At 53.2% G+C, this 16,583-nt stretch overlaps 2 protein-coding genes across 4 annotated transcripts in view; one reads left to right on the forward strand and one right to left on the reverse strand.

The window, feature by feature from the left end:
- Nucleotides 1-2,384: 2,384 nt before the first annotated feature.
- On the forward strand, nt 2,385-10,487 carry Map1lc3b (microtubule associated protein 1 light chain 3 beta). Of its 2 annotated transcripts, none has more exons than XM_078032794.1 (4): nt 2,385-2,542; nt 6,689-6,744; nt 9,352-9,458; nt 10,023-10,487. In XM_078032794.1, exons 1-4 carry the CDS (start codon nt 2,395-2,397, stop codon nt 10,195-10,197), a joined length of 486 nt encoding a protein of 161 aa, XP_077888920.1. In that variant the 5' UTR covers nt 2,385-2,394; the 3' UTR covers nt 10,198-10,487. The 2 variants fall into 2 exon arrangements, with proteins under 2 accessions (XP_077888920.1, XP_077888919.1); XM_078032793.1 differs by having other exon boundaries at nt 2,406-2,566.
- A 1,623-nt stretch (nt 10,488-12,110) lies between these two features.
- The window catches only part of Zcchc14 (zinc finger CCHC-type containing 14), a 59,959-nt gene continuing 55,486 nt past the window's right edge, over nt 12,111-16,583 (reverse strand). For both annotated transcript variants that reach the window (XM_078032791.1, XM_005335482.5), the window contains one exon: nt 12,111-15,724. In XM_078032791.1, coding sequence (XP_077888917.1) covers nt 15,669-15,724 — 56 coding nt within the window. In that variant the 3' untranslated portion in view covers nt 12,111-15,668. The remainder of the gene's footprint in view (nt 15,725-16,583) is intronic.

A 16,583-nucleotide genomic window follows, 5' to 3' on the forward strand; every position in this document is an offset into this window, starting at 1 on the left:
CCTGGGTCGCGTCTCCGCCAAGTGCCCCAGCTTCGCAGGCACTTTGCGTTACGTGGTTCCGCCCACGGTATGGCCGCTTCGTGGTATGAAAAAAAGGAACAGGGTGCGGATTAATGAAAGCTTCCTCTGCCTGGCTTTCTAGAATGTGCTATGGACAGTATTAAAGCACCACGAAATTCCTAGAGAAAGCACTGGATGAAGTAAAAGAAAGACGTGTTCTACTTTATGGGGACCATCTCGGGGGCAGTATTACTTAGATATGAGTCACTCGGTGCGCATGCTACGAATATACAACTCATAACGTGGCCATTCCAAATAGTTCTCACCTAAGTAACCTTCGAGTCACGTGGAATGTGTCACCCTGCTCAAGTGCACTTCTGTCTGGAATTTTACATGATATTGTCTCTTTGTACGGGAATCAAAAACCATCATAGGTGTGACCTCTATACTGTTGACAAAAGTGTGCTATTTTTACTAAGTGTGCTGCTGGCTATTCCAGGGCCTCACACCTGCTTGGCCAGAGCTCTGGCCCAGGTGCCCAGGCCGGCCTGGGTCTACCATCCTCTTGCCTCAATGCTGCCCCAGCATCAGCCACCTTCGTGCTCCTGACCACCTTGGGTCGTCTTGAGAACTGTGGGGACATTGGTTTTATATCAGGGTTGGAATAACAGGTTGGGGTAGAACAAAGCAGCTTTGCCAACGTGAACTTGGAGTTTCAAGAACAGAAAGAGCAGCCTTCACCTACCACCACCCAGCGCTCGGGCCATGAACCTGAGGCCTGAGGCCTCAGGGAAGAGAGAAAATCCCTGCTTCCCTCCCCCACCTCCATCTGCCAGATATTGACGTTTTTTTCTCTTGCATTTGGAACAGTTGTCCAGCAAGAGAAAGGAAAAACCCATCTCCTGCAAAGTAGCAACTAAGCCAAGAAAGCACTTACCAGTCCATACTTGCTCACCACTCAATCATGATTCCAGAAAAAAAACCAGCCAGCAGTCAGTGCCTCACCCCACCCCCTCTGCGCACCGGGGATGGAACCCTGGAGCACTCTGTCTGAGCTTCACCCAGCCACGACTTCTTGTTGTTTTGACAGGGTCTTGCTAAACTCCCCAGGCTGACCTGGAACTTTCAATCCTCCTGCTGCGGACTCAGCCTCCTGAGTAGCTGGGATCATAAGCATGCAACACCACACCTGGCAAGAAAAAAGATCTTAGTCTATTTAGATTGGTCATTTCAAATTTATTTGCCTTGTAGAGACAAAACAACGGAAAAATGACTCCTTTGCTGGGTGTGGTGATGAGCACTTTAATTCCAGTGACACAGGAGACTGAGGCAGGAGGATTCCAAGTTTGAGGCCAGCCTCAACAATTTAGCAGGATCCTGCCTGTAAATAAAATAAAAAGGGTTAGGGATGTAGCTCAGTGATAGAGCACCGCAGGGTTCAGTCCTCAGTTCCAAAAGAACAAAACAAAAACCATACACTCTTTAAAAAAAAACAAAACCAAAAAACCGTGTGGTGGCACGTGACCATAATCCTGGTACTCGGGACTCTGAGGCAGGAGGATCGCAGGTTGGAGGACAGCCTCGGCAATTTAGCAAGGCCCTAAGCAACCACGGAGACCCTGTCTCAAACGGTGCAAAGGCTGGGGACGCGGCTGGGCGGTTCAGCGCCCCGGCTCGATTCCTGGTAGCAGAGAACAGGGGCCGGGGAGTTGCTGGGCGGTGGCGCGCCTGCCTGGGAGGGAGGCCCGGGTTCCTTCCCCCAAACCCGCCCCCGTCAACGGAGCAGGGGCTGCCCAGGCCAGGCCTCCTCGGGGCGAGCGGAGGTCGGGGGAGCGCCCGCGTCCAGCTAAGGGCTGCCCCGGGAGGCCCATCCTCCGCGGGCCCCGGGGCCGAGCCGCGGGCAGGTCTGCGCGGGAGCGCGTCCCCGGGCCTCGCCACGGCCCGGCCACGGGCCCGCTCCAGGGCGCAGCGCGCTTACTTTTTGACACACCACCAATGGGCTCGAGGGAGGCGGGCACCGAGCCAGCGGCCTGGGAGCGCCAGCGCGCGGCGGGGCTGGGCCGAGGCGCGGACCCGGGGTGAACCGAGGACCAGCCGGCTCGGACATCGGCCCGCGGAGGGCGCCGCGGGGCCTCAGGACGGAACTTGATGCGGACGCCTGGACCGGCTGGGTTGGGCTGCGCCAGCGTGGGCCGTGGCGACAGGTGGCCGGGGGACACCGGCGCGCGGAGGAGCCCAGAGGCGACCTCCCGCGGGACCTGCCCGGCCACAGCACGCGCCCCACCTCCTGCGATGCGCACGCGCAGTCGACCCCGAGCCTGAGCTGCGCGCGGCTCGCGACTTCCGCCACGCCCGTCATGGCGGCCACAGGGGCCCGGCCCGGCCCCGCCCCCGATGACGCGGCGTGGGTCACCTGACCCGGCTGCGGGCCGAGGAGACACAAGGGAAGTCGCCGTCGCCAGAGTCGGACCCGCAGCCGCCGAGCCCGGGACCTCCAGCATCATGCCGTCGGAGAAGACCTTCAAGCAGCGCCGCACCTTCGGTGGGAGCCGGGGGACCGCGGACGGTGGGCCGGGCGGGCAGCGCCGCGGGGAGCGGGGGCCACAGAGGCTGTGGGGTCGCGGGGGCTGTGGAGGCCGCGAGGGTCGGGGGTCGCAAGGGGCTGGGGGGACCGGGTGTCGCGGGGATTGCGGGGACCGGGGGTCGTGGGAGTCGCGGGGGTCCTGAGTGCTGGCTGCCGTCGGGGTCCGCGGGCTGCAGCCGTCCCGCGCCCTCCCGCCTTGCGCAGTGGCCGGCGACGCTGGCGCCCGAGGCCCGCTTCCCCCCGCGATGGGGTCGTCCCGTCCCCGGGGGTCTTGGAGGGTCGCTCCCAGGCCGCGAGGAAGAGCTGGAAGGGCAGGACGAACGACGCAGGGACCGTGCGAGGCTCGGTCTGCGTCCCGATGGTGGCCGCGCCAGTTCGCGATCTCCAGTCTGCCTGGTCCCGGGGGTTTTCTCCTAGGTCACCCCTGTCCCCTGCCCGTCTAAGGCCTCTCTGTCACTCTGCAGAAAGGTGCCAATATTTGGAGACCCGCCTTGCGCCGCGGCCCCGGGAAGGCGGGAGTCCAGGGGGCCCCGCCGTGGAGCCCGCCCGAGATGCTCCCCGTCCCCGTCCCGCGGGCTGAAGCCCCTGTGGAGGGAACCAACGCCGCGCTGCCCCGAGGCTTCCCTCGCGGAGCGGATCAGGGCTCGCCCTAAACCGTCCTCCCTTCTAGTCTAGTCGCCGGGTGGGGCCCGGGAGGTGGCGCTCGCCACCAAGGCCGCTGCTCCCTCAGCTCCCGCAGGTAGCCTTCGCTGTCCGAGGCTGTGCCGAGTGGGCCAGGGCGAGGTCGGCAGTGTGTCCTTGCAGATTTTAAGACACAAATTTCAAAAGTTAAAATTGAGCAAATAATATTGGATTCAGTCTTCTCAAATGTGATTTGACTCCATTTTCCTCTGGTGCCCCAGTTTATTTGGCGAAAGATCTGCTTTGCAGGCACAATCAGCCGAGATTACCGAGGATGGCAAACTTGGGTCTCAGGCGCACCGGTGGAAGTGTTTCTCCATGGAAGAGTTGTTGGTGCAGAATAAATAGTGGACAGGCGGACCGCCAGAGTCCTGCCAAAGTCAGAGGCACTCTGAGAACAGCACTCAGCCATGCAGAGTCTGGGGACCGTCATGCTTCCCTCTTGCTCAGTGAAGCCACTCTGGAGATGGTGAGAGCAGAAGGTGCTGCAAGTGCTCTCTGGGTAGAACAGGCACACTCCTGCCCTCTGCCCTCTGCCCTCAAGGCTGCTGAGGACTGGAGGGTGGGTCTCCTTGTGCCCTTGGAGTGGTTCACATCCTTTGCTGTTTTTCCTTTAGTTCTTATTGTTAACCATTTTTCTTCTTATTAAAGGTCTTCTCTGTGCAAGGCTGGGGGTGGTGGGGACATGGGTAGAAGACTGAGGTGGCTGGAGCAGGGCCCTGGCTGTCCCGCCAGTCGGCAGATAGATAATACACAGTCATTACAGTGCCAGGAAGAGTGTGGCGTGAAGGCATTCCTCCTGTGTCCATGTGCTGGGTGACACTTGGCTTCCTTCACACGTCTCCTCACAGGAGGGGGCTCCAGCTGCAGGCCAGTGGGTTCTTCATGTTCCCCCACCTCAGCCAGCTGTGCAGAGCTTTCCTCCCAGGGAGTCCTGGTCCCTTTATGCCTCTTTTCCACCTTTAATGGAAGTTGCTTTCTGTTTTGATTTTGTGGTTCTGGGGATTGAACCCAGGGGCACTCTCCCACTGAGCCATACCCTAGCCCTTTTTTTCCTTTTTGAGACAGGGTCTCCTAAGTTGTCCAGACTAGTCTGGAACTTGTCATCCTGCTGCCCTGTCCCCTCAGGTCACTGGGATTATAGGCTAGCACCATCACACCTGGCTCTTTTTATTTTTGATGCTGGGGACTGAACCCACAGCCTTGCACACACCAGGCGAGGGCTCTCCCATTGAGCTGCATCCCCAGTCCTGGAACCTTTTTTAAGAAAAGACCCTTTTTATTTCTTTCTGTGTGTACCCAGATAGACTTGTTTCTGGTGTTTTTAAAGAAATCCCCTCAGCCTGAATGTTTCCACTTCTGTTTTTTTCCAAATTTTTTATTGGTGCATTACAGTTGTACACGTGGATGGGAAGTGCTGTAAGGTATTGGTACAAGCTTTTTTTTCTTTCTGTCTTGCTTCAGCATACAGCTTAGGACCCTTGACCTGCCTGCTGAGTTTGGCTTATTTCACTTAACATGGTGATCTCTAGATCCATTCATTTTCCTGAAAGTGATATAATTCCATTTTTCTTTATGGCTGACAAAACTCCATTGTGTGTATAGACCACATTTTCTTTATCCATTCGTCCACTGATTGACACCTGGGCTGGTTCCACAGTTTGGCTATTGTGAGTTGTGCTGCTGCCAACACTGGTGTGGGTAGGTCACTGAAGTAAGATGGCTTTGATTCTTCAGGGTAAATGCGGAGGGGTAGGGTGGCCGGACCATCGGGCAGCTCCTGGCTAGTCTTCTGAGGTGCCTCCGTGCGGATTCCTATCGTTGTGGCACTGATTGACAATCCCGCCGACAGCTTCCGTGTTCCTTTTTCTCCACGTCCTCTCCAGCACTTATTACTATTTATATTCCTGATCCCACTTTTAGTTTACCACTGTGAGCTTTGAAGTGTGAATATGTCCTAGAGTGTGTTGAGAGCAGTGTGTTAGAGGGATTAATTGAATTGAGGTTTCCCTGCGTCGTGAGCAATCCCCACTGACGACTTGGAGGGTGGACGGGAGTCAACCTGGGGAGGACAGATGGGGAGGCCCTCACTGGGAAATGGAGTGGTTCAGGGTGGAAGCTGTGAGGCTCACTGTTTTTTGTGGGGTTTTTTTTGTAGTCTTTCTCTTGGGTCCGCTCTTAACAATGGCTGAGTGCATCTTGGCCTTGCTGCTTGCTCGGCGGGAATGCATACACTCACCCAGGGGTTCGAAGCTTCCCTGTCCATGGAAAACACGTTTATATTTAATATGGGAGGGGAAAGCAGAACCTGTGTGCTGCACTTCAATAGATTTCATAAAAGGTGATGCTAAAGTCTTTTTTACACCCAAATGAAATGGGCAGTATTGGAATGAATTTGTGTTGGTAGAGCAAACCCATCTTTTTTCTGGAGCTATTTCCTCAAGAAGTTCATAACATTTAATTGCAAATACCATGAGAATGGATCCTATTCAAAATTGAGGTCATTTTGTAAAGGTTTGGTTGAAGGTTTTGGGTGATGCCTTTTTTTTTTTTTTTTTTTTTTTTTTTTTAAGAGAGAGAGAACTTTTTTTTTTAATATTTATTTTTCAGTTATCAGAGGACACAACATCTTTGTTTGTATGTGGTGCTGAGGATCGAACCCGGGCCACACGCGTGCCAGGCGAGCGCGCTACCGCTTGAGCCACATCCCCAGCCCCGGGTGATGCCATCTTGATCCTGTGTCTGTGCACTGCTTTGGAATGTCTGTCCTCCATCCTGGGGATAGAGCACACACCAACACTGCTGTGCCCTGAGCGGCACCCTGCCCACTTCCCGCCCTGGAGTCAGGTCTGCCAAGAGCTCCCACGACCCTAACCCAGTCGCACAGAGAGCCTGGCACAGTTGTTGAAAAGTAGAAATAAGTGTTTATGTTGAAAGGGAGAAGCGAGATTCTTGGAAAATATTCAACAGAAGGCTTTGTACTTTAAGCTTTGATTTCCTTTAGGTACTGAGCAAAACTGTCAAAAACTCAAATAATTCAAGTACTTTTCCTTTCCATATTCCTTTTTTCTTGCGCAGTTTCTTTTCCCTTAGGTACCATATCACTGAAAAGCTGGAATTGATAAGAGAAAACCTCTCTGAATAGTTTGTGGTTTATAATGGATTCCTATTCCAAATTGAATCATGATAACTGAATACAAATTGATTTTAAGCTGGGTGTGGTGATTTCACCTGTAATCCCAGCAGCTCGGGAGGCTGAGGCAGGAGGATCAAAGCCAGCCTCAGCAACTCAGTGAGGTCCTAAGCAACTCGGCGAGACCCTGTATCTGATTATTAGCAAAGGGCTGGGGACGTGGCGCGGTGGTTAAGTGGCCCTGGGCTCAGTCGGTGCTCATGCCTCCTGCTCTCTTCCTCTCCCTGCAGAACAAAGAGTAGAAGACGTGCGACTCATCCGCGAGCAGCATCCCACCAAGATCCCGGTAGGTCCCCGGGGAGAGGAGAGAGTAGCCCGCATGCCCCACTTGATGGCCTCTTCAGGGGTCCTTCACAAGCCCAGTGTACTTACTTGAGAAGAGAGGGAGGGGGGCTGCAACCTGTTGGGTACTGAGGATGCACCGGGGCCTACGTTGCGCCCTGCCAACTTCTTCTTTTGTTTTGTTTTTGGTACTGGGGATTGAACTCAGGGGCACTTAGCCAATTCCCAGCCTTTTCTGTACTTTAGTTAGAAAAAGTGTCTTGCTGAGAGTTGCTGAGGCTGGCTTTGAACTTGCAGTCTTCCTGCTTCAGCCTCCCAAGTCACTGGGCTTACAGACGTGGGCCAGTGCCTGTGGCCTAGCCAAGCCAACTATTTAATTATGCCAAGACGTCCTCCCTGTCTTCTACTGGGGGCTTGGCCAGGTGACTGCTGGGGAAAGTGGGCCCTGGGCTTCACCTAGACGGCTGCCTGCAGGTGCCTCAGGGGCCCCTCCCTAGTGTGGCTGCCTGCAGAAGGCGAGACCACCTGCACCCTCAGGCGCTTCTGGTGTAATTGCTGCCTGCTCAGCAGTGTCTCCTAGCTGCATCCTCTGGTGGCGGACCTTGGACGGGCTTCTGGGCATGAGGTCTAGAGCAAAACCATTCAAAAAGAGCCCACCTTTGGTCTAGACAGGCTCAGTTCAGGCCTCCACGCAGAGTTCCCAGGGGCTTGTGGCTGGTTACTAGGATTCTGGGAGGAGTCCTGGTGCCCTCCTCTTAACATGGCAGAGGAGCCCAGATGTTGCACGTGGTCCCATGACTTGGGTCCCTGGGTGCCCAGTGTTGGCTATACCCTCTGCCACCAGTCCGGTGGCTCACTTGGAAAGAAGCTCACTCCACTGCCAGCTTCTAGGTAGTCTTAGTTTCACGTGTGACTTTCTCACTGGTCAGTTCATACTGAACTGAGAGGGGCAAGATGGTGCCTCTGAGGGTTGGGCCCCGAGGGTGTATAGCACTGCAGTATAGAACAACACACTGTGTCTCCCTGTGCTGGGTGGACATTGCACTTTGTCCTCATGCTCAGGGGTAAGGAGTCACCCCAAGCAGAGCCCTCCTAGATCGAGGAGGCTTTTGTGGATTTGAAGCTTTGCTCTGCTTTTGAGCACCCGGGGTCTGCACACTGGCACTTGCTAGCAGCTGGAAGCAGACAGCTGGCCAGGAGCCCTCCAGGACTTTTGCAGCCTGTGCACGCTGATGGCCGACTGTCCTACTGCAGCACCGAGTTCCTGGCACAAACTCTTGTCTGCACTTCCACACTGGGGACACCTGAGCAGGTGTGAGCCAAGCTGTCACGGGTGGTGCCTGGAAAACAGAGCAGTCAGAGCAACTCTGGCAGCGCAGCTTCAGACCCTCTGTGCGGATGCCCGAGAGCAGAGGCTGACCCCGAGTGAACTGCTTCCTGGGCCACTCTTCAGACCTGGCCAAGGCTCTCATCCCATGCTTTCCCATCTCTCCCCAGTTAGATAGAAATGAAAAGGACAAGAGCCAAAACGTGGCCCTGCAGGTCTTAGTCGAAGTGTCTTCGCTGGGTGGCCAGCCAGGCCTGGCCTCAGCCAGCAGCGCTCCTTTAGCAAAGGCTGCCGAGTCCTGACCTCATTCTCTGATCTCTTCTGAGCCAAGACCCCAGAGCCGTGCACTGCCTCGGGGTCCTCCACAGCCGTGTAGACCCAGGTGCGTGGCGTGTGCACGCTGCTATCTCCTTGTGGATGTCACCTGTCAGTTTTTTCTGACTAGGCTGATTTTTTTTTTTCTCTTGCGTGGTGCTGGGGATGGAACATCGGGCTGTGTGCATGCTCCGGATCCTGGCAAGAGAGGGGACAGCAGCCCAAGTGGCCTCTTTATGCGCAGAGCCTGATGTGTCCTCTCTGAGGATCTGCATGCAGATGAGCATTTATGTTAAGAGTCTCTCCTGGTCTCTCTGCCATTGCTGTGACAGGTAGAAGCACCATGTAAGGAGAGAGTCTTTGGCGCTTGGTGAATGCAGATGGTGACAAGGCTCAAAGGCCCATCTGTGGTGGGATTGTGTAGCAGCTCAGAACTAACAAAAAGAAAACTTTCCTCTTGGAAGTGTGGTGAGAAACTAACTAATATCAGTCCCGAACATGGAGCTGTTTCCTTGCCCATGTAGTGCCACGTTCTGTAGCTTTTGGTGTTTTGTTCTGGTGCCGAGGATTGAACCCAGGTGCTCTACCATTGAGCTACATCTCTAGCCCTTTATTTTTGAGTCAGGGTCTTGCTAAGGTGCTAAGGCTGTCCTCAAATTGTGATCCTCCTGCCTCTGCTCCTGGGTCCTTGGGATGCCAGGCGTGTGCCCCTATGTGAGGCTGAGGGCCTCTTTCTGACGAGGTGTTGATTGTATGGCTCCCAATTCAAACAGAGCAGCTTTCCCCACCTGGTGGTGGCCCCGGTTCCTCTAGGGTTCCTCTCCTGCACATCCTGCCAGAGACCAAGACAGAGCTGGGAAGCTCTCGCTCGCTCAGGAGAGCCGTGCGGAGCCTGCAAGGCCCGTGCCCGCTGCGGCTGGGAAGCATCTGCCTTTCCTGCTGCTGGAACGTCGCCTCTGGCTTCTCTAGGTGATAATAGAAAGATACAAGGGTGAGAAGCAGCTGCCTGTGCTGGACAAGACCAAGTTCCTCGTGCCCGACCACGTCAACATGAGCGAGCTCATCAAGATAATCAGGTACTGCTGCTTTCTGGGTCTCATACTCCTTGAGTGGCTGTGTCCACTTTGGGTTCTGCCAGCCTAACGAAACCACTGAGTTCTTCCCTGTTTCTTGGGTGGAGAACCTTGGGTCCCTTCTGATCCGTCCATAACATCTAGTACAGATGTTGTTTCTTTAAAATGTCACAGTTACTAAAGTGGGTTCAGCAAAATGACTAAAACAAATGTCGACAGTCATCTGTACGGGCTTACATCCGTGTTTCTCAGGGCGGTGTGGACGGCATGCCAGTTGAAAACTGCCCTTGGCCGTGTGGTAAAGATGGCCCGGCAGTGATCATGGCTCATCCCGTCTTCGGTGGGGTGCAGGCGATGGCGCCCAGCGTGGCATCCTGGTGCCCACCAGCCTGCTCCTCACGCTGCAGGGTGGGGAGAGTGCTCAGGAAGGGCCAGCCGGTCTGCGAGGGGGATGCTGGTCCTACTTAGCTAGACGCAGCAACTGCGAGCTCTTCCATCTGCGCTTCTGTGGTGTGAAGGTCCCCGTGAAGGCTGGCGTCCCCTCTTCACGTGGCTTTCTTTCAACAGGAGGCGCCTGCAGCTCAACGCAAACCAGGCCTTCTTCCTCTTGGTGAACGGCCACAGCATGGTGAGCGTGTCCACGCCCGTGTCGGAGGTGTACGAGAGGGAGAAGGACGAGGACGGCTTCCTGTACATGGTGTACGCCTCCCAGGAGACGTTCGGGAGCGGGTCGGCCGAGTAGACCAGGACCCTGCGTCGAGCTTTCCACGCCCTTGCCAAGGAGAAAAAGGGATGTCGCCAACTGAGACTCGTGAGCTCACCCAGTCACAGGCCATGGGCACTTGTGTTCCACCTGGGAGGGAGCTTTGGGGGTTGTTTTTGTATTTCAAGCAGAAAAATGGAGCTCCAAGTGAGCACACTCAGCTTTGGGAACCTCATTATTTAACCTAGGCATCTTGTCTTCAAATTTTAGATGTTTAAGAATAAAATACTTTGCATCCTAAGTTGCCAATAAAATAGACCTCCAAGTTATTTTTCTGCTCTTCTTTCCCCAGTAGGAAAAATGCAGGGCATTCAGGTTGCCCCGTCCCCTCCAGGTCCTACGAGGGTTTCTGCTCAGCTAGAGCAGGCTCCCTAAGGGGACTCTGTGCACAGCCCCAGATGCCTTGGCTTTCACAGAACAGGGCCAAGGGGGCTGTGCAGAAAGTACGGATGCACAAGGCTCAAGGTTCCCATGTCCCAGCTGCAGCATGCCAAGAGTCCACGCCCCCGCCTGAGCCAGAAAGTTCCCTGATCTCCTCTCTGCTTAGTCAGCACAGGAAGTCACCACTGCTCAGTAGGAAATGGGCCTTGAACTGTACTTAGGTCTAGTTTCTTAAAGCCTGCAGAGTAAAGGGGCATGTTTTTTTTTTTTTTTCCTATTTTGGGTTGTCCCTGTTCTGAGACCTGACTGGTGCTTGCTTTGTAAGTGACCAGCAGTGTGACCGCAGCATGCCCACCGCCCTTAGGACACAGTAGAAACCAGAGTGGTGGCCAAACAGGACTGGCACTCAGAGGTGATCCTTTGCCTTTTGGCTTAAAGCCACAGATACCTTTGTCATGGTTAAGTGTGTAATTAAAATGTAATTAGAAGTTGTCAAATCCCGTTAGGGTTCCCCCACTCTACTCGCACGTCCAGTGGGAAGCAGCCCTCCAGATCCAAGCTCCTCGCTCTTCTGGCTGCCTGCACGGGGCTGTCTCCCTTCCCTTCTTGGGGAGTGTCACTAGAAGACTTTATCAGGTCACAGGCACCCTTGTGCCTGGAGTAACCCAGCAAGAACTGCACCAGCGAGGAGGAGAGGCCCAGGGCGTGCCCGCTGCCTGGGCTCCTCGTCACGGGACCCCACCCACTCCCTGCTGCAGGTGTCTACTTTTACATGATGTGAATTCTCAAAGCCTGTTGTTCCATCATATCCATCACTGTATCTGGGATTCTCGGGACTACTGTGTGAGCAGTCAGATGTCTCTAATGCTGCTTTAAAAAAAACCAAGACATGCTCAGAGGCAAGCTTTACTCTGGGGTCTGTCAGCAGATGCGTTTTCAGGCACCGAGTGAAGAAAGGCAACTGTCATCAACGCTCAGGTCCGTGGGTCTGTCTGGGAACCTTGCAGTCAGCACCTTGCGCCGAGAAGCATGGGAGGGCTGATGGAGGGACGCCTCCTGCGGCCTCTGGTCAGGGGCGGGCCTGTCGCTGGAAAACCTGGGGTAGGCTTGCATCAAGAGGAGGCAGCGGTGGGGGGGTGTCTGTGGGAACAAACACCAGGCAGCATAGACTGGCCCAGCGCTGTGGGCAGCTCTCCTCACAAACAGTGGCCACCATTCTTAAGAACTCTGCCCCAGGTCAAGGTCCGTGCAGGGAGAGTACCTTGTTCTGCTCACCCCTGCCACGGCCAGAGGGGCCTCCCAGGTGCTCTTTCCATGGACAGCCAGTGGGCCCCAGGCAGCCCCTCCAGCAGGACTTCAACCAGGGGCAGCGCTTGAGTATGGGTGGACATGAGTGAGACCCAGTGTCCACACTGTCACTCTGGGAAAAAGATGGAGAGCCCTGAGGTGGACTGAGCTGTCTGAAAGGATGTGTGTGCTGTGTTCTAGGGTAAGAGACCCGATACAACTGCTGAGACTTTTTTTTAATTTTTATTTTCAGTACATTAAATTTACTCATAAAAACATTCTAAAAATGTACAATTTTTCCTTTTTAACAAAGTATAATAAAACATAAAAACCCCAAAAACAGAATACTTGACATTTACAATTCAAAATCAAATTAGCGGAATATTAAATATTTACAAAACTATATCTTTTAAAAATATTTATAAAGTTACATGCAATTTTGTAGAATTGACAAAAGAATGGCTCAAAAATGGGAGATATTCCTTCATTCCTAAAAAGAAAGCATGTCCAATAGAAGCTGCGGAGGTTTCAGTCTCGGCACCAACGCCTCATCTCTGCGCACAGGAGGAATGACCCGTGTGGCCACCGTTCCCGACCCGTGTGAGCAGGGTGGTGGCCGGCCTCGTGGCTTTCACCAGCACAGTAGGTGGTTTTCTGGAGTATTGCAAGAGCGGACCAGAGACCTCGCTCAGCCTGGGACTGTCCAGCATCAGCCTCCTCCGACCCATGGCTTTCAGTGTCACCTGACATGTTCCTTGGAAGTCACCTGCGTTTTGGGAAGCACAGCCAGCTGCTCAGGTTCCACAGGAGCATCCTTAGGGACGAGGCTGAGCAGGAGACGGTTCCCTCATGGCCGGCAGTTACCTGGAGGTGGACTAGATCAGACAACACCGGGAAGCAGCGAGGGACGGGAGGGGTGCGGAGAGGGCCCGGCGGCCTGTGCCCACAAGGAGCACCACCAGGGCCCGATGGCAGAGAGGGCCGGCATGCTCCACCCTGAATGAAGACCGCAGCTGTGGACAAGCCCACTCCCTCGGGAGACGCGGGTGATGCTGGCCTGTTAACACCCAGTCACTTGTGCGCTCAAGAGAATGCTCTGTCTTAATTATTGTAAGTGCTAGCTCCCATTTCCTCAGTGCTCTTCAGCAATTAGGAGTTTAACATTAAACACTTTCCAATTTTCCATATTACTGTGAAATAAAAATTAAAAAATAAGGTAGAAAAATCGAGTATTTTGCTTAAAAAAAAACAGAAAGGTTAAACAGTTCTATCCTGGCACTGTTCTACTTGGATCTGTACATTCCACTGTCTCCATTCCTGGAGCTAAAACACAGGGATAGAAGCTTGAACACGTGGCGGGCTCCGAAGAGCACAGCGCCACGCTCGCCCACCCAGTTCTGGGTGGCTCCAGAGGGCCAGGATGCTGTGGTTTCGACCGATGGTGGAGTACTCCGGTGAAGTGCAAGGTGCTCTTCGGGCTTACTGACTTTGGTTGCTTTGGAGAAAGATTCATCAGCGGTAACTGCTAGCCAAGGTCCTCGTGTCCAAACACGGCTGCCCCTGGCACAGGCTTGTGGGTGGGCGGGATTCCCTCTGCGCGCTGCTCTCACGCTGGGTCTCCTGGTTCCTGACTGCGCAGCCTCCTGACGACCTCACACCACACACTCACCTTCAAAGACAACCGGGGTGCTCCGAGGCAGGGACCCAGCCATGGCAAGGTCTGGACTGACGCACCGCACACTGAGTGTCACACTTCAGACGGAAGCTTCTATTCTAAGTTTTTGTTACATTGGGGTTAACCTCTAATATTTATCAAAACAGTCCTAAGGGTAACAACGACACTTTCATTCCACTATACTGACACTAAAACAAAGACTTAAATAAGGTTTTCTTCTTTTGCTATGAGACAGTTTTCAACAATTTCACTATGTTGAAATAGGATTTATTTAAAATATTTCTTTGTTTAAAAAACCAAAAAATTTAAAAGTTTGGCTTTCAGCACATATCCAGGCCACTGTGACGGCCTTCAGAAGTATTAAAATCGTAAACATCGATGAACACTCTAGTCTTCTTGAACACAACAGGACCAACTCCAGTCTGGTGCTCTTTAAGGCAAAGTTGTGTCAGCTCTTGATATTTGATGTTTTGTAGTGTTGGGTTAAGAGATCTGTGAAGCCTTCCCTAACAGCTGTCATAAGAGGCATCACCGTTACTTCCAGAACTGTATGTAATACTGTGTACCATGAATAGAGAAGAATACAGAGGTCTGTCAATTCTGCATTGCATAGAAATAAAACTCTACTAAAATAATACTACAAAACTCTACTAAAAGCCTTTCATAAAAAATGTAACAACTTTCTGCTTTAGTTTCCACAAAGCCAGGAAACTAATCTAAAATTTGAAGCCTCATACTCAAATGCCTTACATTCCAGGGCATTCTTTTGATTTATACTAATTTTGTATGAAGCTGATTGTCCCATTTTAATACAGAATGGTCTGAATATTGTGATTTTTCTTCTCAATATTCAACTGGAAGATCCCTGGCAAGACTCTGCCGACCAATGTTACTATTGAAGGTTAAATAATGTCACATGAGCAGAAGATTCCCTTTATCCTCGAGGGCTAAGTCCCCAGATGCTTCCATTCCAAAGGGCTGAGATGTGGACATCTATAGCAAGGGGCGCTATTTCCTACTTAAAACAGGACTTCTCCCAGTCCCAGGCTGCGTCTGGTCTGTGCTCTCTCTGTCTCTTTGCCTTATACTGAAGTTTTCCAGGCAATTTTTAACGGAATTAGCTATCAATACACAGCCTTTAAAAAAAAAAAAAAAAAGTGACAGGAGAGGTCAGATCTTCTGCTCACGAGCCACAGGCCTGGACTGCTGTTGAAAGGCCCCACTGAGTGTGCACACATCAGCAGGAAGCCCTGGGGCCGGGTCCTTGGAGCACATGTGAGATGGTGACGACCAGCAAGTGGAGTTGGGAACGCAGCCCACAGAGCCGAGCTGCTCTGCTGCTGTCTCTGTGGAGAGCAGTTCGGAGCCGCCTGGGTGCGGTGGGGAGGGCCAGTCTCGAGCCTCAGCAACGACTCCTGGACCCTTAGAAATGGAGCTGAGAATGAACAGTTTCCACTCACTAGCATCGTTTACATCTGTCTGCAGGAGGAAGGACGTACTAAGACCTGGCTGCATGCTTGGCACGTACCCGCTGTGCCAACTCCACCGCAGCCAGGTCTGCCCTGACGGGACTCAGGAGTCTGCAGAGGGCTACCTCAGGTACATTCTTCTGTAGTGCAATCCTTAGAAATCCCAGAGATTAGTGCCTATCACTTTAGGAAAAAAGTAAAGCAAAACAAAGTTGACATTTTCCCTAACCCAGGGGTGTTGAGTCCATCTGGGGGACCCACTGGAGGACCTGGACCTGCAGTCTGATCAGGTCGCGCGTAGCTGCCCTGGAACTGTGTGAGCCTAGAAGGACCAGCGATGTGATGTTCTTTGGGAGACAGGAGGTCTCTGCACTGCAGCCAGGGTGGAGGTGGACAAGTCACCGACACGGGCACGGAGGTGCCCCGAGGCAAGTCCTGACATCAAGCTCCAATCTAGGGTTTTGGCAATAAAATTGGGTTTGATGCACTTCTACACTAGATTTTCTATCCAGTCTAGTAAAGTAAAGCACCTTTGGATTAAAAATATTAAGCTCAACAGCAACTAGACGTCTCAGTTTTGTATTTAACTTTTCTTATGTCTCCATGGCTTAATAATGTTCTGTTGCCAGAGAAAAATATCAGTCTGTGGAGTCCAGACTTTCTGCTGGAGGGGCATATTTCAACCTAAAAGTACCTGGAGAGAAAGAAAAAAGAGGCAAATTTGAATCACTGCAGAATCACAAGACCACCGACCTGTGCCGTGGCCTCCAGAGTCTCCAGGCAGGACTTGGGGCTGGAGATGTAGACAGCCTGACCAGCCTCTCCCACCCCCCACACAATGAAGTCATCTCACAAGTCTTCAGACCCACCCAGGGACAGAGGGGCCAGAGAAAACGGGGAGGCCCGGCCAGCTGGGCATGCCTTGGGAGATCCCTGAGGTGGGGGTGGGGCACAGGATGCAGGTGCAGAGCCCACGGCCACCGCCCAGCCTTTGACTGGACCTCCCAGGTTACAGGTGCTGGTTTCTGAAAGCTCTCTGGGTGGTGAGGACAAACAGGCAAGTCTGTGTGCAACCTCAAAAGAAGGTGCTGGAAATCTAGAGAGACGGTGACTTCTCAAGGTTGCACTTCATGGTCAGAGCTGGGACCAGCTTTCCCAGTCCCCAGGTCAACCCTTCCAAAACACATAGCAAGAATAAACCTGGTGTAAAGAGTACGTCAGACCCACGTGAAATCAAGGACTAGAGGACACAAGGAACACAAAAGCCAGGCAGGCAAGAGGGACAGCCTGGCGAGAGGCCACCCGCCACCAGCACACAGCCATACCCCAGGTGCAGACAGCAGGGCGGCAGGGCTCCTAGGTCTAGACTGCCACATCCTAACCACTCCCACGGCAAGACCCAGAGCCCACAGGGCCCCGGATATGAGGAAACACTCAGAGCCAGGATACCCCTCTGGGGCTCTTACGGCATCATCTACCTCTTCATGCTGTTTCAAAAAGGTTTTAAAAATTACTTTCAGCTCTAAGACAAAGAAGTTTAATCCAGGGGAAGT

Source organism: Ictidomys tridecemlineatus, chromosome 15, assembly GCF_052094955.1.
Source record: "Ictidomys tridecemlineatus isolate mIctTri1 chromosome 15, mIctTri1.hap1, whole genome shotgun sequence".
In the NCBI taxonomy this organism is placed as follows: Eukaryota; Metazoa; Chordata; class Mammalia; order Rodentia; family Sciuridae; genus Ictidomys; species Ictidomys tridecemlineatus.

Coding starts and splice junctions, on each gene's coding strand:
- Map1lc3b (XM_078032794.1), top strand. CDS start 2,395: ATGACGCGGCGTGGGTCACCTGACCCGGCTGCGGGCCGAGGAGACACA. Junction 2,543..6,688: donor CAAGCAGCGCCGCACCTTCG/GTGGGAGCCGGG, acceptor CTCTCCCTGCAG/AACAAAGAGTAGAAGACGTG. Junction 9,459..10,022: donor GAGCTCATCAAGATAATCAG/GTACTGCTGCTT, acceptor TTCTTTCAACAG/GAGGCGCCTGCAGCTCAACG.